Source organism: Zootoca vivipara, chromosome 5, assembly GCF_965207765.1.
Source record: "Zootoca vivipara chromosome 5, rZooViv2.hap1.1, whole genome shotgun sequence".
Lineage (NCBI taxonomy): Eukaryota > Metazoa > Chordata > Lepidosauria > Squamata > Lacertidae > Zootoca > Zootoca vivipara.
The window spans coordinates 78,548,122-78,566,296 of NC_142588.1; the positions used below are offsets into that span (position 1 = coordinate 78,548,122).

The following is an 18,175-nucleotide window of genomic DNA, read 5'->3' on the forward strand; positions in this document are numbered from 1 at the left end:
GAACTAGATGAACCAATGAGTCTGGCTCCATATAAGGCAGCTTCCTATGTTCAAATGAAAAGCATAACACTGCCATATGCACACAATACAATGATAATATTATCCACCTTTGGTCCCCACCCTGCAATCAACCATCACATGTGGCTCCTAGAAGCTGTCAGCATGCGACAGAGGCCACACCCCAGGAAAGGGTTTAGACTGGTTGGTTAAACCAGGTGAGGGTAGCCAATGGGTCTCAAACTCAGTGAATTAGGGACTTCCCCTGCATGTGAAGATAGGCTCTGGCAGATTGAGAAGATGAGGCCAGTAGTGGGTCCAATGGCCAAGAAGGTGGCTTCTGCACATGCTGTAGAGGGGGCAGATGGGGCTTGTCAACCTGGGAAGGTCTTCTTCTTCTTTGGTGATCACTCGTAGCCGAGTAAGATTGTCTTCCATAAACACGATTCCTAAAAAGGGCTGCTCAGTCACGGAAACAGCTGCCAAGCTGCTCAACTGCATCATTCCTTGAGTCAGAACGACCGAAAGCCCATATGCCGGTTCATGACTAGGGGCTTCCAGATTACACAATCCTGCCCCCATTACTATTTGCCAATCACCATGGGACTTTGGGGGTTTGGGTTCGGTTTTTGGAAGACGCCTGTGCATGAATTTGTTTTGTGTGTGTAGATCAGTGCACGCTGACCAACGCACAGTCTTTGCAGTAGGACTCTGTTCCGATGGCATGAAGTAGTCATGACAAACTGGTAGATTCCTATCTGCTGCAGCAGATGGCTGCATCCACTTTCACAGCCATTGTGACATACCGCTTGTTATCACCTGCCTGTTCTGCTGTTGGGGACTTCTTGGATCATTCTTTGTCTACCTCCTTCCCTTTGACCTTCCCGTCTTGGGTGACCCTGCTGGGAGTACGAGATTCCCGACGGCTTCGCTCACAAGGGTCATAGGAACATGTAAGCCCACTCACCACAACAAGGTGATGATCCAGCGAGTGGGCAACCTGGGAAGGTAGCCCTTCTAGGAAGAGAAAAACTCTGATCCTAAACTTCCATTGCCTTGAGGGATATCTTCAGGAAAAGAAAAGGCTAAGGAGAAAACCCTACACAAACTAGGAGTAGAGTCCCCAGGACAGTTGGATGGAGTCTTGTACACCTCCTTTTGGCAACTCCTGCAGCCAAGCTGGTAACAAACATATTGTTCTGCTTTCCTTTGAACCACATCAGCAAGGCTGGGCGGGGGGTCTTGTCATCTGGGCAGCCCAGGACCTCCATACACACTGCCCAGGCTTGCACCCCAGGGAGGTCACTTCAGTGCTGCTAACACAGCAGTTTGACTTCACCCATGGATGTACACTCCATTGTCTCTCAATGAACCTGTCTTAAGAGCTGCCTTGACCCTTTCTCTCACTATGCATGGAATGAGCAGAATTCCAGCCCTAACAAATAATACACAGGCACATCTTAAAATAAACTTAACTTTATTCTTGTTTCTGCAAAACAGCATACATGTTCAGATCTCTTAAATCTTCAAGACACGTCTTTGTGACAGAAACAATGCAACTTGCTTTTTTTTTTACATGCAGTGTCTCACACAGTCTGCATAAAAGAAGCAATTTCCTGATATTGCATTTAATTTTGCAAACACTGGGTGTTATTTACACTTAACACTTAAGATCGCCTCCAGCAGTTGTAGAGTTGCGCATTGCTTCAAGAAGCACATTTAGCAGATATGCAAGCTTTGCCCTGTGTGGCATTCATATTTCATTTAGATAAAAGTATAACATTGGCACATTTAAAAGGCAAAAAGAAAACTCGGCCCAAGGGCAGCTTGCTTTTTGCTTTCTAAAAAGGAAACCTCAGTGCTGAATCTTCCATATAAATGCTTTTAGAGCCTCTGCAGTTATTTGGATATTGCTTCCACTTCTATAATAGCATGAACACATGCTTTATTTACCTCGTGTGAAAAGTAACAGAATAGAAAGCAGTTCTGTATTCAGCAAGGTGAACTCCATACTGCGAGGCAAAACAACAACAAAACCTTCACCGTAAACAACAGGTACACAGCTTGGAGTCTGTTTCCTGCAAAATGTCAAGATTTTTTAAAAAACATATATATTGCAATGGCTCCTCCCCTCAAACCCAGATACACTTTCCTGCCCTGACAGAACTGTAACATATTTGAGATACAGGCTCATGTTTGGGATCCAGAAGGAGCTTTACTTGAGGGAAAAACACTTCTACTCCTGTAAGTCCGCCCCCACCCCATTTCTGACAAGTCCTGCTTCCAGTGGCAGCCACCTGCAATACATCCATCACCTTCGTGGAGGGTCGCTCACAGGACCAGCTTTTTTGGGAGGTGGGGAAGCAAAAGGGCTGCTGTGGGAGGAAGGGGAGAGAATACCCCTCTGCGTAGGCAGATTTCTGCTTAGCCTTCGCCGGATCCAAACCCAGGTGTGTGTTTCCCAATTTTGCCCCTTTCTACTCAGAATACATAAGCTGAAAGTCATCCCTTTAAATCTAGGTGTAAAGTCCTATATAAAGAGCTACTTTATATGTCACCAGGGAGGAACTGGGGTTGGGGAAGCATCACAAGAGAAAAAGTCATCGAACTTTTATAAAAGCATCGTTTTCAAAAGAAAAAGCCATAAGACGTCGTAATTGTAAGAGCTCTTCTCTCACCCCTAAACAAAAATATTCACAGATTTATCCATTCCTGCTAGATAGGGAAATGCTCAAGGTATGAGGTGTGCGAGACAGGTGAGTGAACCACATGCAAGCCTGACCCAACAGTGCTCCCCAAAAGGTGATAATGAATCAGGTTCGCTAGGCATTAAAGATGTGTCACATAGGAATGAAATTCATACAGAGGTTCTTAGCAAAGCAACACATTCCAAGGGGAAGTTGTCGCCAACATCCCAAACCTATGCATGTCTACTTGGAAGTAAGTCCTGTTGTGTTTGATGGGACTTACTCCCAGGTAAGCTTGGATAGGATTGCAGCTTTAAACAGAATAGAAGTTGGTCCAATGAGAGAGAGCCAGCTGGTATTTAGGGGAATGACAGCCTGGCTTGGTTAAGAGAAGGTGGAATCTGCATGCATATCAACCCACATGTTCAAAATTGCTTCCAAAACAAATACAGTCAAAGAGAGAGGAAGACTGTGGTGTTTGTTTTTTCCACTGCATGCAAAGAACTGCTCGTTGGTGCTGGCAGGATCACTCCATAAGTGAAGCAGGCAGGATCACTCCATAAGTGAAGCAGTACTTTCTGGTTGACTTCCAAATATCTGCGAGAAGAACTCAAAAGCCAAGCGGATGTGGATGGGAATGAAGACATAAGCCGTGTAGACCACCATGGCAACCACCGTAATTGTGATGGTGTGAAACATGGATTGTTCCCAGGGCTCCAGGACGTAGCTGCAGGTGACCAGGAGATACTGGTAATACAGCCAGTAGATGTAATCCTTCATTCGTTTCAGATCCATCGCTGGCTCAGGCGGGCTTCAGGAAAGCAGATCTGGGAGAGAAAACAGGAGAGTATAGATGCAGAGAGGAGATGGGAAACCTTGCAGCAGGGAATCTGCAAGACTAGAATTACCAGTGCTCCTTGCAAGGTGAATGCGTTGCTACCCTTATTTGCAGAACGGCTTAAAAATAACCTGGGGTGCTGGGTTTTTATTTCACAGCTGTTAATCCCCTGTTAATCTGTTAATCCCCATCATCAGATGTGTGTTAATACACAGGAAGACCAGTGAAAGGCCAAGGACTGAATATATGTTTGGGTGCAGGAGGTTTTCTACAAGTGACTTTCCTAGGGGTAGTCAAGATTATGTCCTCTAGGTATTATGAAGAACAGCGCCCAGCATCCCTATTCCCTGCCTGCTGGTTTGAGGTTTATGAGAGTTGCTTTTGGTCCCACCCCCCCAGCCTTAGGTTTAAAAACAATACAAAATCAACACTTATCTTAAAAAGCATTTCTTTTTGCAGTTTTTATGATATGTTTCTACACTGCCTTGAGACATATATAAAAGGTGATTCATAAATATAGCTATCATTATCATCTGAGGGATTTAGCACTCTACATCCTAGAGAGTATTTGCAGATGCCCAGATTGTTGAGGAGCTCGCACATCCCAAGGTGTCACAGGAGTGTGTTTGTCAGTAATCATACAGTTCAAAATTCAGGTAGGTAGCCGTGTTGGTCTGACGCAGTCGAAATATATATTAAAAATTGTCCAGTAGCACCTTAGAGACCAACTAAGTTTGTTCTTGGTATAAGCTTTCGTGTCCATGCACACTTCTTCAAATACATAGACAATCTCAGGAACAACCCAGACATTATAATTAAAGAGGCAGGCAGGGGTGGAGCTGTCGTCATCATGAACAAAACTGATGACATCCAGGAGGCTCACAGACAACTCTCCAATAGGGCCTTTTACAAAAAACTGGACTCAGACCCCACACAGGAATACAAAAAAGAACTGAACAAGATTGTTAAAGACAATCACATCCCCCACACATCCAAGAACAGATCCTCTCAAACACACCAACAGAACCTCGACCAGGAATCTTCTATCTTCTACCCAAAATACACAAACCAGGAAATCCAGGATGCTCCATCATCCTAGGTATCGGCACTAGGTATCGAAGAAGTGTGCATGCACATGAAAGCTTATACCAACAACAAACTTAGTTGGTCTCTAAGGTGCTACTGGACGATTTTTTAATATTTTTTTTAAATATATTTCATACTGTTCAAAGTTGGAGTTAGCTCTTTATTAGCAAAAACACAGTCTCCACAGACTTGGTTGAGTGTCAGGCCTAATGAGCAGAGCAGCTCACTCCCAGTGATCTTACTCCATGAAATTAAGTTCCCACCCCCTCTCCAGCACTTTCCTACCTTAGCCATCTAAGTCCCTTCCTCTCCAGGGCTTTCCCCAAGCCTACATGCATCCTTCGCCCTTTTAATGCCTCTTCTGGTTCTGGGAGACAAGGGGGAAGGGAGCTTGTTGCAGCTGTTGAGGGAGACACCCGCGACTCTTCACCGCCCTGCCTCATCCCTGCCTCTTGGCTTTCCTCTTCCCACACTCCTGCTTCAGCTTTTGCCTGTGATTCTTGGCTTCTCTCCAGCGGAGGTTACTAATCCCTGTTGCATATTCAGCTTCTGCTACCTCCTCTTCCCAGAAGTCTCCCTCTTCTCCCTTTGACTACTCATTGTTGTCCCACCACCACTACCCGGGCTCTGAGCTATCTTCCAAGTGGTTCCCCAGCTGGTTCCTCCCACCATTCCTCTGCGTCCAACCAGTCCAGGACACAAGGCAACCCCCCGTTTCTCCCTGATGAGGTCCAATGCACAAAGAGGGATGGAGGTAGACTTGGTGCACTGCAAACACAGAACAGGGAGTAGGCGGGGTGATCAAATACATTGTGCAAATGAATTTATTAAGGCAGGGTTGGTATTCAGCTAAGTTTAACTCAGCATAAACCTATCAAAATTAACGGACCAATTTCCCCCCAATGGTAAAAATTCTATGAGTAAAAATTAGCCATCCTAAGTATTTATCCCTGAGTGCTCCAAGTCTCAACTCAAGCCATATTACCCAATAAGTGCAATGTCACAATCCCACAGCGTCACTCCAACAACACTGCAAGGATGCTCAAAACAACCTTATTAATTCTGCGATAATCCTTTGTTGTCAGCATCCAAATAGAAGCCAACAGAGCTGGTGCCAGCATCAAGGAAAGAAGGCTTGAGTGCCAGCATTATGATTGCAAAAGGCTTCCAAATTATCAGATTGTACCAGAAACGTCTTAAGCTACCGTACTTTGAATCCCTGTGAGAAATGGAGGGGTGGTGGTGGAGTCATCCAAATAAACTGTGTATTGTACCAAGTAACTGGAGATCAGAGCAATCTTCGTTGCATGGGTAACATCCGGCTCCTTGCTGTCTGGAACAGTTCACCAAGTTTGAGGGCATGACAATTGTGTATTATTGTAATAAGTCCAATTCCATTTAGTCTTGATCTTAATCCCTTATCTGCCGCTACAGAGTTTTTGACTTCCATTCGCATTGGCACATTTAATAAATTTTATTTCTGCAACAGGAGTTCTGTATCCCGTATATTTCCTGTGTGTGGTGTATATTTTATCCATTTTTCTTCATCCTTCCTATTCTCCATCATGTCCTGCACAGCATTGCTACTTTGGCTCTTCCACTCTTTGTTTTCCTTTGTTCCCAGAGAATGAGACTGTAATTTCATATGCCATCTTTTTTTGTGCTATTGTTTGAGTCTAGATAGAGTAACCTGGCATCCCACCAAAGCTCTAGCAAGACTCCAGTTTCTCCTTCTCGTCCAACTTTCTGATTTATGATCTGGCATCCTGCTAATAATATTAATAATAATAATAATAATAATAATAATAATAATTTATTTATACCCCGCCCATCTGGCCGGGTTCCCCCAGCCACTCTGGGCGGCTTCCAACAAAACACTAAAATACAGAAATCCATCAAACATTAAAAGCTTCCCTAAACAGGGCTGCCTTGAGATGCCTTCTAAAGGTCTGGTGATTGTTCTCTTTGACTAAAGCCTTGGCTGATCTTCAAAGCTCAAAATCCAGGTCCTCCCATAGCAATACAGTGAAAGTTCGATGCTTTAAATCCATTTCAATTTTCTCACACAGTTCTATTTTTTGTTGTAATCCATGACTATAATCCCATTGTCTTTTATCCCCTCTTGCCTTTTATCAATTAGTTAGCATTCAAGGGTGTGTGTGTTGCTGATTTATGTAGCAAACATTATACATATATATATATATATATATATAGAGAGAGAGAGAGAGAGAGAGAGAGAGAGAGAGAGAGAGAGAGAGAAAGCCCCCCCCCACCATATTTTACATCGAAGAAAGCCTTCCTTCCAGTTCAAATCGTTATGACTTTGTAGCTGTTTCAATTTAGCAGTTTATGATCTTGTCCCATCTGTTCCAGCACGTGTCTGTATATTAGTCCTAATTTCACACTAATAAACAGAAGTACCTCTGCTTCATTAAAGGCTGCATAGGAGGGTTAATGTTAGGCAAAGTGCTTTTGCACTCAGCGCCTCCCTGCCTCTCAGATTCCATGCCAGAGCGAGAACCAGGTACCAAGACAATCTGTGAGTGAAGCTCACTCCCCTGGGCCCTGGGAGAAGCTTGCAAGGAAAATTACCCTCAAATCATCCTTGTTTATACTTTGCTAGCGGTCTCCGCTATCATGGGAGTGGCAGACCGGAACCAGAAGCGTGAGTAAGCTTTTGAGCCCACCAAAACTCTTAATCAGGCTGAATTTTAACAAAACAGAAGCGTGGATGGGATGGGGAGAAAAAGCTGTCTTGGTACTGAGGCCATAATGTCTGCATTGGCCAAAAGTTTATCTCTGTTGCACAGGAAGGGCATGGCTACAGGGGCATAACTACGGCGGTTGTCGTAAAAGAGCACCTGCACTTCAGAATTTGCCACTGCATCACAGTCTTGGAGCAAAACATTATGAGGAGAATCTGAAAAAATGGCTTTGGCTCCTTGCACCCCAAACCAGATTTTCCAGCTTATCTGTTGCATACCACTGCTCAGATCAGTTGGATCTACTATGTGAAAGATCAAGGGCTTCTTCCTGACAGGGAGGCTCACATCTTGCTTACTGCCTGTCTCCTTTAGAGAAATATTTCCATTCCTGGACAATGCTCATTTAATTATTGGGGCCTGAGCGGCAAGCTACACATAATGCTAACTAAAAATATGGATAACTAAAAGGATAACTAAAAATATCAAATCAGCGAAGCTCTGTGGGGGATGGAGAAAAGGAACAGGTTGCATGAGGATGGTGCTGCAAGAGGAGTTAATGTTTTCCTGATGGCAACACCCACCCAAACTGTTTATGGTCCTGCTTATGGTATCTGGATTGTGCCTGATTCCCCTAGCCAAAAAGGCAGGCTTTGGTGGGTCAGCACTTCTGATCCCGTGTTGATAGGATTAAATCTAGTGGCACAATGCCCTAATCTAATTTATCCTGCCCTTCCTTTATAACAAAACAGCTAGAGAGTGGATCACTGGTCTCTGTACTGTGCAGAGTTTTGGCTCGTTGTGTTGTGACAAAGCAACTTGAGGCAGGAGACACACTTGCGCTTGTTCTCTTATTTGATTTTAGCTCTCTTCACCACATCTTGACAGCAGTTTTGGAAAATTCCAGGTACCAGCCAAGTATCCCACCTTAGGCACAAGAAGTGGAAAGGAGCGCCCCGCTCCCGGGGTTATCACACCAACAATCCATTGCTCTTCTACCGTTCCTTGTTAAGTTTTGCCAGATTACAGCAACCTAGAACCAGAGAATTGTAGAGCTGGAAATGAGCCCGAGGGTCATCTAGTCCAACCCCCTGCAATGCAGGAATCTCAGCTAAAGCATTTATGGCAGATGACCATTCAACTTCTTCTTAAAAGCCTCCAAGGAAGGAGAGTCCACCACCTCTCATGGGAGTCTATTCCAAAGTCATACAGCTCTTACTGTCGGAAAGTTCTTCCTGGTGTTTAGTAGGAATCAGATGAAGTCATTGGTTTGAGTCCTTCCCTCCAGAGAAGGAGAAAACAAGCTTGCTCCATCCTCTACACCTGCAACTGCTCATTTTCAATTTTTTGAACTGATATTTGGAAGAATTTTAGCACCACTGGAAGTAATAATCACGAGGCATCAATCTGAGCTGTGAAAGCACGCTCAATACATTGTCAATGGACATAAGAAAATACCGTGGTCCCTGCAGAGGACTGAGTTCACAGGCAACCAGACCAGCAAAGGTTGCAGCAGTAACCAATTGTATAAAACAAAGGTTGGCTATCTGGAGTAACATCATGAACCCACTCTCCAGTTGCAGCTTTCCAGCTCTTTGTTGTTGTTTTTGAAACCTTTAAAGCAATGAATTTACATGAACATGTGCTTTTTAAAAAGGTAGGGGTGGAAGGAGAAAATGACACTGAGACCCGCATCTTAAATCACTGCCACATCTATCTGTCCAATGCAAAGCATGGGGGAGCCGATATCCGCAGAATCATAGTTGGAAGGAACCCCAAGGGTCATCTAGTCTAACCCCCCCTAATGCAGGAATCCTGCCCAGAGTTGTCCCTGCATGGGCTCGAACCACCAACTTTCTGGTTAACAGCTGGACACACTGACTCATTGCTCTCAACACTTTTTTTTTTTAAGGGAACACAACCTTATTTGCAAGACTTGTTTAGCTATTATTTTAGGATATACCATAGAGAAACCCAATTGTACCAGGTTTATTAACAACATACACACACTGAATATCATACGAAATGGTCAGGGATAATGGGAGTTGTAGTCCAACAACATCTGGAGAGTTCCATGTTGGTCATCCCTGTTCTGTTAACTTCTCTTGCCACAAGATAAGCATATTTGCAGAAGCTTTCCATTTTAGATTTTCCACACACAACAACAAAACAAAGGAAATCAGGGTTTAAAACAAACCAGGTTCACAGGTTGCAGGCTGTATTTCATCTGCATGCCTTTAATACTGGAGAGGTCACATGTGTGATGCCTCAGAATGGTCCACAGTCAAGAAAAAAAAAAGCATCTGAGCATCTTTGGACTCATAGCAGCCAACTCCCAATAAAATATTTCAGGGGGCTGCCCCCCTCCAAGTTGATGGGCATTGCCATTCAGATGGTGTGTGAGAGAGCCACATCCTGTGACTGATTGTGCAGGATGGGGCTTACCTGTCCCCCCCCCCAATATTTTATTCAAGTTAGCACCCATTTGGAATGTTTCCCCATGCGTCTTCTTTGCAATCTCATCCTCTCTGTATCTGCCCTCAATGTGGTTCCTGGGCTGCCATTGGCTCAGGACGACTCAATCCATCATTCATTACATGGGCAGAGACTCATTCAAACAAAACAGACAAAGAATAAAAACATGATAATTAAAACATCCATTCACGGTGTTCATATCGACAAGGCTGCAGATCGGAACCCCATATGGGGACAGCTGCATATTCCTGCAATGCAGGGGGTTGGACTAGATGATCCTCAGGGTCCCTTCCAACTCTACAATTCTGTAATGTAATGCAGAGGATAAAGACATAAGGTGCAAGTTGCAGTCAAAATGATAGTGGCTCAGGAGAATTCAAGTCAGAGGCTAAGGTCCCCACCACGAAGGCAACCAGAAATAGTTTCTCACTTCTTGTTGAGATCAAGGTGTGAGATTTTTTTTTCGGTGGGAGGGGAGAGAATCTGTGCAAATCAGCTTGATATCAAGGTTTCAGAATATTCCATCCCTAAACAAAACAGGACTTCTAAAAATCAAAAGCAAAAATTGAACACACGTCAAGTTTGAAGAAGTGTTCTGCAAAACTCAAAATTTAGCTTTCTGCTTTATGGGTTTTAAGGCATTCCGATAAAGGCACTATGATACTGTTTCCTGTTTACTCAGGCAAAGCAAACTTTACAATTGTGGTGTCATGCCCGTGCTATTTCATGGGGACACTCCGGTGCATCTTGGTTTAGAAACAGTAGTAGGTGGTGCACATTGCAACTAGGAGGGCAGAGGGGCAAGCAGTAGGTGGAGACAGAGACAGAGAAAGCCTGGCTGGCTGTAAGTAAAGATGGCAGGTAGCTGGGGGAGTCTGAGGGCAGACTGAGGTTGGTGGGGCAGTGCCCCTTTTCCCCAACACTGGCAAGTTGGGGAAGTGGTCTAATGATACCAGTCCTCTACACATAAGGAGGTTTTTACAGCCACATTAAAACACACACACACACACACACACACACACACACACACACACACACACACACACAGCTCCTCTTGCATCAAGAATTGGCACAGTTCAAGAATTCTGTCTCTTTATCACATTTTGCAATCAAACCTTTCTTCCAGTACAGGACTCTGTGTACTATATATTACACAGGGTTCCTAGATAGTCCTAGATACTACATGGGAACCAACCAGACCTTCTTAGCTTCAGCAAGACTATTGCATTATATGGACTCAGGGGTTGGACAGCTAGAGGCAATGGCAAGTTTTAACAAAGCTGTGGGGCGGAAAGTGGAGCAGACAGATCACTGGGCCAACCTGAAGCAAGCAAGCCCCACCCCCCTCCCATGGGATCGCAGCCTTACTTAGAGGCCTCTACCATTTCTTTGGGAAGAGATGTTTCAACTACCTTATTCCTGGGTACTGTGAAACTCATAAGGCTGGGTAGTTTATAAGCAATTAACAACTCACGTGAAGCTTTTTGTTATTCTATAACATCAAGGCATCAGTGGCAGCCCACGAGATGCAACAACAATTTTAAAAAATGGTCCCCCCCCTCTAAAGAGCAACACATCGCCTTTATCCCCGAAGAACAGTTTTGTAGCTGTCAAAAGCCTATGCCCAGAGCAGTGTTTTGCAGCTTGACCAAGCAAGAGAGTGCTTGCCTCACTGATAACACCTTTTTAAAAGGATGCAGTCCATACATAAATAGTGCTTTACCGGTACAATCCTGTGCCTAACTTGGAAGTCAGTCCACAAGAAAAATTCCTAAATCCAGAGTCAGGCAATACCTTTATGAAGACCAATGGTAATGTCACAAAATATTTATTGATTGCATTTATATCTCACCCTTTCCCCAAGGATCTCACGGCGGCATACTTGGTTCCCTCCCTCTCCATTTTATCCTCGCAACAACCCTGTAAAGTAGGTTAGGCTGAGAGACTGTGAGTGACCCAAGGTCGCCCAGTGAGTTTCATATGTGAGCAGGGATCTGAACCACTCTGATCACCACACTACTCTTCCTCTAGCATGGTGGGGAAGTTTTCTACTTCTCCAGAATGCTTCACCAGACGGGCTGGCAAAGCTGGCTTGATGTCGCTGCCACAACCCCCTGCACTGGGTCACAGGCTTAAGATGGAGTAAAAGAAGAGATAAGCAGACCTGTAGCATAATCCCATGGACCTCAAGAAGGCCAAACCTATCCATTCTGAAGGAAATCAGCCCTGAGTGCTCAATGGAAGGACAGATCCTGAAGCTGAGGCTCCAATACTTTGGCCACCTCATGAGAAGAGAAGAATCCTTGGAAAAGACCCTGATGTTGGGAAAGATTGAGGGCACTAGGAGGAGGGGACGACAGAGGACGAGATGGTTCTCGATGGTTCTGTCGAGAGAGGACAGTGTTCTCGAAGCTACGAACATGAGTTTGACCAAACTGCGGGAGGCAGTGCAAGACAGGAGTGCCTGGCGTGCTCTGGTCCATGGGGTCACGAAGAGTCTGGTCCATGGGGTCACGAACAAGTGGTACAGTGACAATAAAGTATTTCTCTTTCTATGTATGTTGCTTAATAGTAATAATAATAGAAATAGAAAAAGAGAGAAAGAACTCACCACAGTGCTTCAAAAGTTAGATGAAGGATGCTTCGAACTTCTTTACTGACTTGACTCTTCACTGCGCAGAGAGATTAGAGAACCGAGTAAGAAATTTCTCCACCTACTCTCTGGGCTGCTACCCACCCACTTTGACTGCCAGCCCAGCTCCAGGAACAAATAACTGACAGCGCCGAACAAACACACATGACTTGGTCCTTGGGACTTCATAGGGAGCAGCTTCTCTGTATGCGAATTCTCCTTTGCCACTACTGGCCGAGAGCCAAGCAGCACCCTCCCCAGCAGCCAATGGAAGCAACAAAAATGCACCACCTATACCGTTGGGTGGGTGGGTGTTATCCTGAGCACATGGAGCCGCTGTTGAAGCTTCCACCGTACTGCAGCTTCAGTTCATATGCTGGGGAAAGGCTGTTTCCTCCTCTATGGACGGGGATATTTAAAGGAGGGCATCACGTTGGCAGGGCAGGGGTAAGGTGGGAGGGAGAGAGACGTGTGTCTACGAAATCAGGAGAAGGAAAAACTCCAGGAAGGTTGCGGGCATTTAGAGAGAGAGAGAGAGAGAGAGAGAGAGAGAGAGAGAGAGAGAGAGAGAGAGAGAGAGAGAGAGAGAGAGAGAGAGAGAGAGAGAGAGAGAGAGAGAAGCATTTTCATTTTGCTTTCATCAGGTTCTTTCCCCCCACTATTTTTGCGGGAGGGGGAGGCTGTTGGATGCGCCAAACCACAACACCCAAAGGCAGCAGTAAAAGCTGCCAAGATTGCTTCCTCCGTCCCGCAGCCTTTATTATAATAAAACACTTAAGCACCTTAAACGGCTTAACGCCCTTCTTATGGGATGAGCTGTTTATTTGGGCTCCACTGCAACTAAGGGGATGATAATAAACGTTGTTTAAGTTGTTGTTGCTGTTCTTAAAAAAAAAAAGGTGCCCTAGTAGTATTTGCTGGTATTGCTACGACAGATAATATTCACAATCATCATATTAAGATCATCCCCAGCGCTCCAGCCGGGACTTGCAAGCGCCTTGCTTGGGAAGAGAAGCCACATCCCCGCCGCAGCCCGGAGGAAAGGAAGGGAAAAGGGAAGGGCCACCTCTCTACTTCGTCCCCCAGGTCGTCCTTGTTGCGTTTTGCATAGCGAGGAGGAAAAAGAGAGGCGGCAGCATGGCAATAGCTCCGAGCAGGGAGAGCAGAAGCGCAAAGGCTCGCTCGGGGGAGGAGGCCGTTACCGCAGTGGTGCATCGCGACGGAGGCGAGGCGAGGAGGGCTTCCCTCTACTCAGGATTCCCTCAGGATTCCCGCTGCGCCCGGGAACACTAGAGCATCCCTCCCTCGACCCGCCACCACCTACCTCTCTAAGGTCGCTTCTGCTCCATGCCGAAGGATGGCTACCCGAGCGCTCGCCTCCGGCCGCAGCGTCTTCGCCTCGATTCGAAGGAGCGCGGCGTCTGGGCGGCGTCTGGCGGCACCGGCGCGGTGGCGGCGCTTTCCAGCGGAGGGAAAGGTGAAGCGAGGGGGCTTCCTTCGGCAGGAGAAAGCCGCCCAAGGAGGACTCTTATGGAATAACAAGCAGCCATCCTTAAAAAAAGGGGGGGCACCTGTGGCCCTCCAGGAGTTCTCGGACTCCTCAATCCATGCCAGCCTGGCTGGTGCTGGGGGATGATGGGAGATGTAGTCCAGCAATAGGTAAAGGTAAAGGACCCCTGGAAGGTTAAGTCCAGTCAAAGACGACTATGGGGCACAGCTGTCAAGTTTTTCCTTTTCTCGGGAGGAAGCCTATTCAGCATAAGGGAATTTCCCCTTAAAAAAAGGGAGAACTTGACAGCTATGCTATGGGGTTGCGGCGCTCATCTCGCTTTCAGGCCGAGGGAGCCGGTCTTTGTTCACAGACAGCTTTCCGGGTCATGTGGCCAGCAGGACTAAACCTCTTCTGGTGCAACAGAACACTGGAAATGCCATTTACCTTCCCGCCACAGCAGTACCTATTTATCTACTCACACTGGTGTGTTTTCGAACTGCTGTTGGCAGGAGCTGGGACAGCAACAGAAGCTCACCCCGTTGTGGGGATTCAAACCGCCAACCTTCGGCAAGCCCAAGAGGCTCAGTGCTTTAGACCACAGTGCCACCCGCGTCCCAGTCCAGCAATGGCTGGTAGGCCGAAGGCTGCCCCCACCCCTCACCTTTGAAAAAAGGCCCGCTCCCACAAACCACCTTGGAGACACCTGTATGAAAGAGAATGGCAAACTCCTTCACACCACACACTGTGCCTTCAAAGCACCTTTGAAACTCTTTCTCTCAAAGAATTCTGGGCATTGAAGTTTACCCCTCGCAGAGTTAGAATTCCCACCCCTGTCAACAAACTGCAGTGCCCAGAATTCTTTGAGGGAAGGAACATGCTCCCAATGCGGTTGGAAAGGGCCCCATTCACCCCGTACGCAAAAGTACATCGTGCCACTTTGAACGGTTGTGGCTTTCCCACCAAAGAACATTGGGAAACGTTGGTTAAGTGTGCTGAGGAAGTTGGGTCATGCTCTGGGGAAAGGAAAGTTGTGTCAGACCTGAGTGTGGGGGAAGTTTTAGATAGTCATGTGCATTAGTTCAGCTGAGAAGTACACCATCCACGTTTTCTCGCCTTGCCTTGCCGTCTCACGCTTTGCAACTGCACGTACATTCCTGGTACGTTAGGACAGTGTTTCTCAACCTTTTTTGGGCCATGGCACACTTGTTCCGTCAAACAAATCACGCGGCACACCACCATTAAAAGACGGGGCAAATCCTGGGGGTTGGGAATGGGTGGGGGACTGAGGAATAGGGAGGATGAGGTTGGTGTACTTGCTGAGAGAGCCCTCGAGCACCGCCTCCGTCGTCCTGCCTGCCGCCAGCCCCCCGCTCCCTCCTGGGCTGGCCGCGGCTGAGCTGGGGCTGCTGCTGCTGCCGCCACCGCCGCCTCCCTCCGGCCTCCCCGCTGGTGCAGCCGCCGCCGCTGCTGCTCCTTGGCGGCCCGAGAGCCCTCCCCGGCTGGCGGAGGAGGACGGCGAGGAGCCCGCCGAGGTGGGGCGGCTGCTGCTGCGGCTGCTGCTGTTACTGCCGCCGCTGGACGGGGCTGCTGCTGCTCCAGAGTCCCCGCCGCCCTGCGCCGCTGCCTTCTCCATTGAGCGCGCGGGGAGAGCGCGAGGAGGCGGCCTCGGCCATGAAGCGCTGCCTCGCTCAGGGAGCGAGCGCGAGGAGATGACGGAGGAACACCCTTCGCGCCCTCGCGCCCTCCAGACTGACCCGGCCGGCTTCCTTTCCGGCGGGTCAGCGCTGCCTATTGGCGGCCGCAAATCGCCCTTCTCGTTGCCTCACGTTGCGGCACAGCAGCCACCGTCTCGCGGCACAGTAGTGTGCTGCGGAACAGTGGTTGAGAAACGCTGCGTTAGGACAATTAGATGCTAACCCTGATATTTCTTCCCCCCAAAAAAGAATATATGCTCTGAGCCCGTGCAATTTCTCTTTTGAAACTTACTCATCATTGCCCCATCTGGACTACAGGACTAAGCAAATGTGCTTGAGAAGAAGCCCAGTGCCGTTGTAGAAAAGGTAGGGTCATATATATATCTCAAGTACAAAAAAATAAATACAGTGAGCTGTAACCTGTAACCATGTAGATTCCTGGCTGCCGCCAACTATAAAAAGTTTGAAAAGGGAAGGAAGGGAGGGAGGATGCAGCCAGCATCTGCTCTGATGGCACCAGCATCCATATGTTAAGAAATGTACTAACATGGGCCTGCTTGTTACTCCAACATGTACTGCTCTCTAGGCACTCATTGGGAGGGGGGCTGGCTAGGTGCCCTGTTCCAGGGTCAAAGTCCTGTTGTTATTTCTGCAGCAGGATCCCTGCAAGGTTCCTAGCCAGTAGCATCCAGGGCACGGAGATGGTTGCCCTGGATGCAAAAATTTTAGGGGTGCAAAAATTCAAAGGAAAAATTAATAGCACTCCCTCCCCCTTGGTATGTTTCTCTCTCAAGAGGCAGGGAGTGCCTCAAATCCCACCTCCCCTCAAGTCTCTCGCTTGTGCTCCCGCACATTTTTTGATTCCTAGAGCTTTTGCTTATTCCATTAAGTGAAAGAAACATATTTTGTTGGGCTGTTCATATTATTATTATTTTATTATTTTTGGGCTGGCGGCTGTGACCTGCATTGAACTGAAGGTAGAAAGGGAGAAATGGGTGGCGGGGACTGATCAAGGAGGTGAGTGGACTGCCATTGCCACACCAGTGCTGTCACAGTTATGGGGCACAATACATGTCTTGCCTTGGGCACTGGCAACCTACGCTACGCCACTGTTCCAAGAGACATTGTCTTGGCATGAAAGGGGAGCTTCTTAGCAGCTGTATGCTCCAAAGTCAAGCATTTAAGTACACAGAGTGAGGACACCATGTGCTTCAATTTCATAAGAATGGTCTGCATGTTCTGTCATGAACAATGGAACTTCATAGAAAGCACAAGTCAAGAACATGCTGGCGTACTTGCAATAATTTGTCCACTCATGCACAGAGAAAATAGTAGATCTGGCAGAAAGGCAACCCATGGAGAATAGCAACAGTTGTTGCAATGCAATGCATCCGTAATTTTTATTGTATAATTGTATAAATATAAGATTATTGCATGATCTTAGAAGTGGCTCAGCTGTGAGCAGGCACGGCTGTGACTATCACGAAGAGACCCCACACTTCTGAATTTGCCACCATACCACTGTGTTTGACATAACTTGTGTAAGAGGGAACATGCAAATGTTTCTTCATAGGTTCAGGGGAGTCTTTAGCATATGCACCATTTTGAATGACAAGCACTGCCGCTGGCATGGCAGGTCTTTGGTAAATGAGCACACAAAGTTGATACATTTTGGTAATACCTAGGTATATATGTATTTCGTTTTTCTAGCTTGATCAAAATTATTTATTATTTCATAACAGGTAGATAGTTAAGAGCTTAGGCAGCTTCAGTGACAGGTGCCTGCCCCCCCCAGAATTCATCACCCGGGTGCCCCACACCCCTTGCACCCCTGGGTAAAGACGGCCCTGCATAGGTTACCTCAAAAGTGCACAGCTGGAGGCTGTTAGATGTCTCAGCAGTTACAGTTTCTGCTTTTTGCTCTCCAGTATACATAGTAAGCAACCCTCTTAGTGTCCTCAAAGTCAATCAGGTGTGTACTACCCCATTTGCACTTGCCGGCCTGTGGTGACAAACCTCCCATCCCTTTCTTTGTTAACTGAAGAACCAGAGGGCACCTATTTAAGGAACTTGGAGGTGAACCAGGGACACTCACCAGCGACTCCTCTTTATGTTAGATCACTGTGCTGCAAACTTGATAATGCTGGACATCTCTTTGAGGATTTAACTGAGGCTGCTTTTGCACTTTTAAACTTGTTTCATGGCGATCTTTTATGTTGCAGATGATGGGACAGCGCAGCAGGTTGATGTACTGTGGATCACAAAAGGTTAGAACTTGACAGTTGGAGGCTGTTAGATGTCTCAACAGTTACAGCTCCTGATTCTTGCTGTTAACTGTCCTTTCCTGTACAGTGGTGCCTCGCAAGACGAATTTAATTCGGTCCGCGAGTCAATTTGATTTGCGAAAAAATTGTCTTGCGAATCGCGGTTTCCCATAGGAATGCATTGAAATTTCTTTTTTTTTGCCAATAGGAACGCATTAATTAAATTTCAATGCGTTCCTATGGGAAACCGTGATTCACAAGACGAATTCGTCTTGCGAGTCACCATCAGATCGCAAGACGCATTCGTC

The 18,175-nt window shown here is 46.7% G+C and overlaps 2 protein-coding genes across 3 annotated transcripts in view; one reads left to right on the forward strand and one right to left on the reverse strand.

Annotated features, from left to right (window-relative positions):
• Positions 1 to 1,457: 1,457 nt before the first annotated feature.
• On the reverse strand, positions 1,458 to 13,807 carry SPTSSB (serine palmitoyltransferase small subunit B). 2 transcript variants are annotated; one of them, XM_088669151.1, is made up of 3 exons: positions 13,742 to 13,807; positions 12,397 to 12,457; positions 1,458 to 3,511 (listed from the first exon to the last, which is right to left on the reverse strand). In XM_088669151.1, exon 3 carries the CDS (start codon positions 3,477 to 3,479, stop codon positions 3,237 to 3,239), a length of 243 nt encoding a protein of 80 aa, XP_088525277.1. In that variant the 5' UTR covers positions 3,480 to 3,511; positions 12,397 to 12,457; positions 13,742 to 13,807; the 3' UTR covers positions 1,458 to 3,236. The 2 variants fall into 2 exon arrangements, with proteins under 2 accessions (XP_088525277.1, XP_060130396.1); XM_060274413.2 differs by lacking the exon at positions 13,742 to 13,807 and having other exon boundaries at positions 12,397 to 12,536.
• OTOL1 (otolin 1) overlaps positions 13,765 to 18,175 on the forward strand; it is a 47,196-nt gene continuing 42,785 nt past the window's right edge. Inside the window, exon 1 of the mRNA XM_088669905.1 lies at positions 13,765 to 13,894. Within this exon, the coding sequence (XP_088526031.1) occupies positions 13,765 to 13,894 (130 nt within the window). The remainder of the gene's footprint in view (positions 13,895 to 18,175) is intronic.

What these genes read in the sequence shown, in the direction of transcription:
- SPTSSB (XM_088669151.1), bottom strand. Translation starts at nt 3,479, where the DNA reads ATGGATCTGAAACGAATGAAGGATTACATCTACTGGCTGTATTACCAG.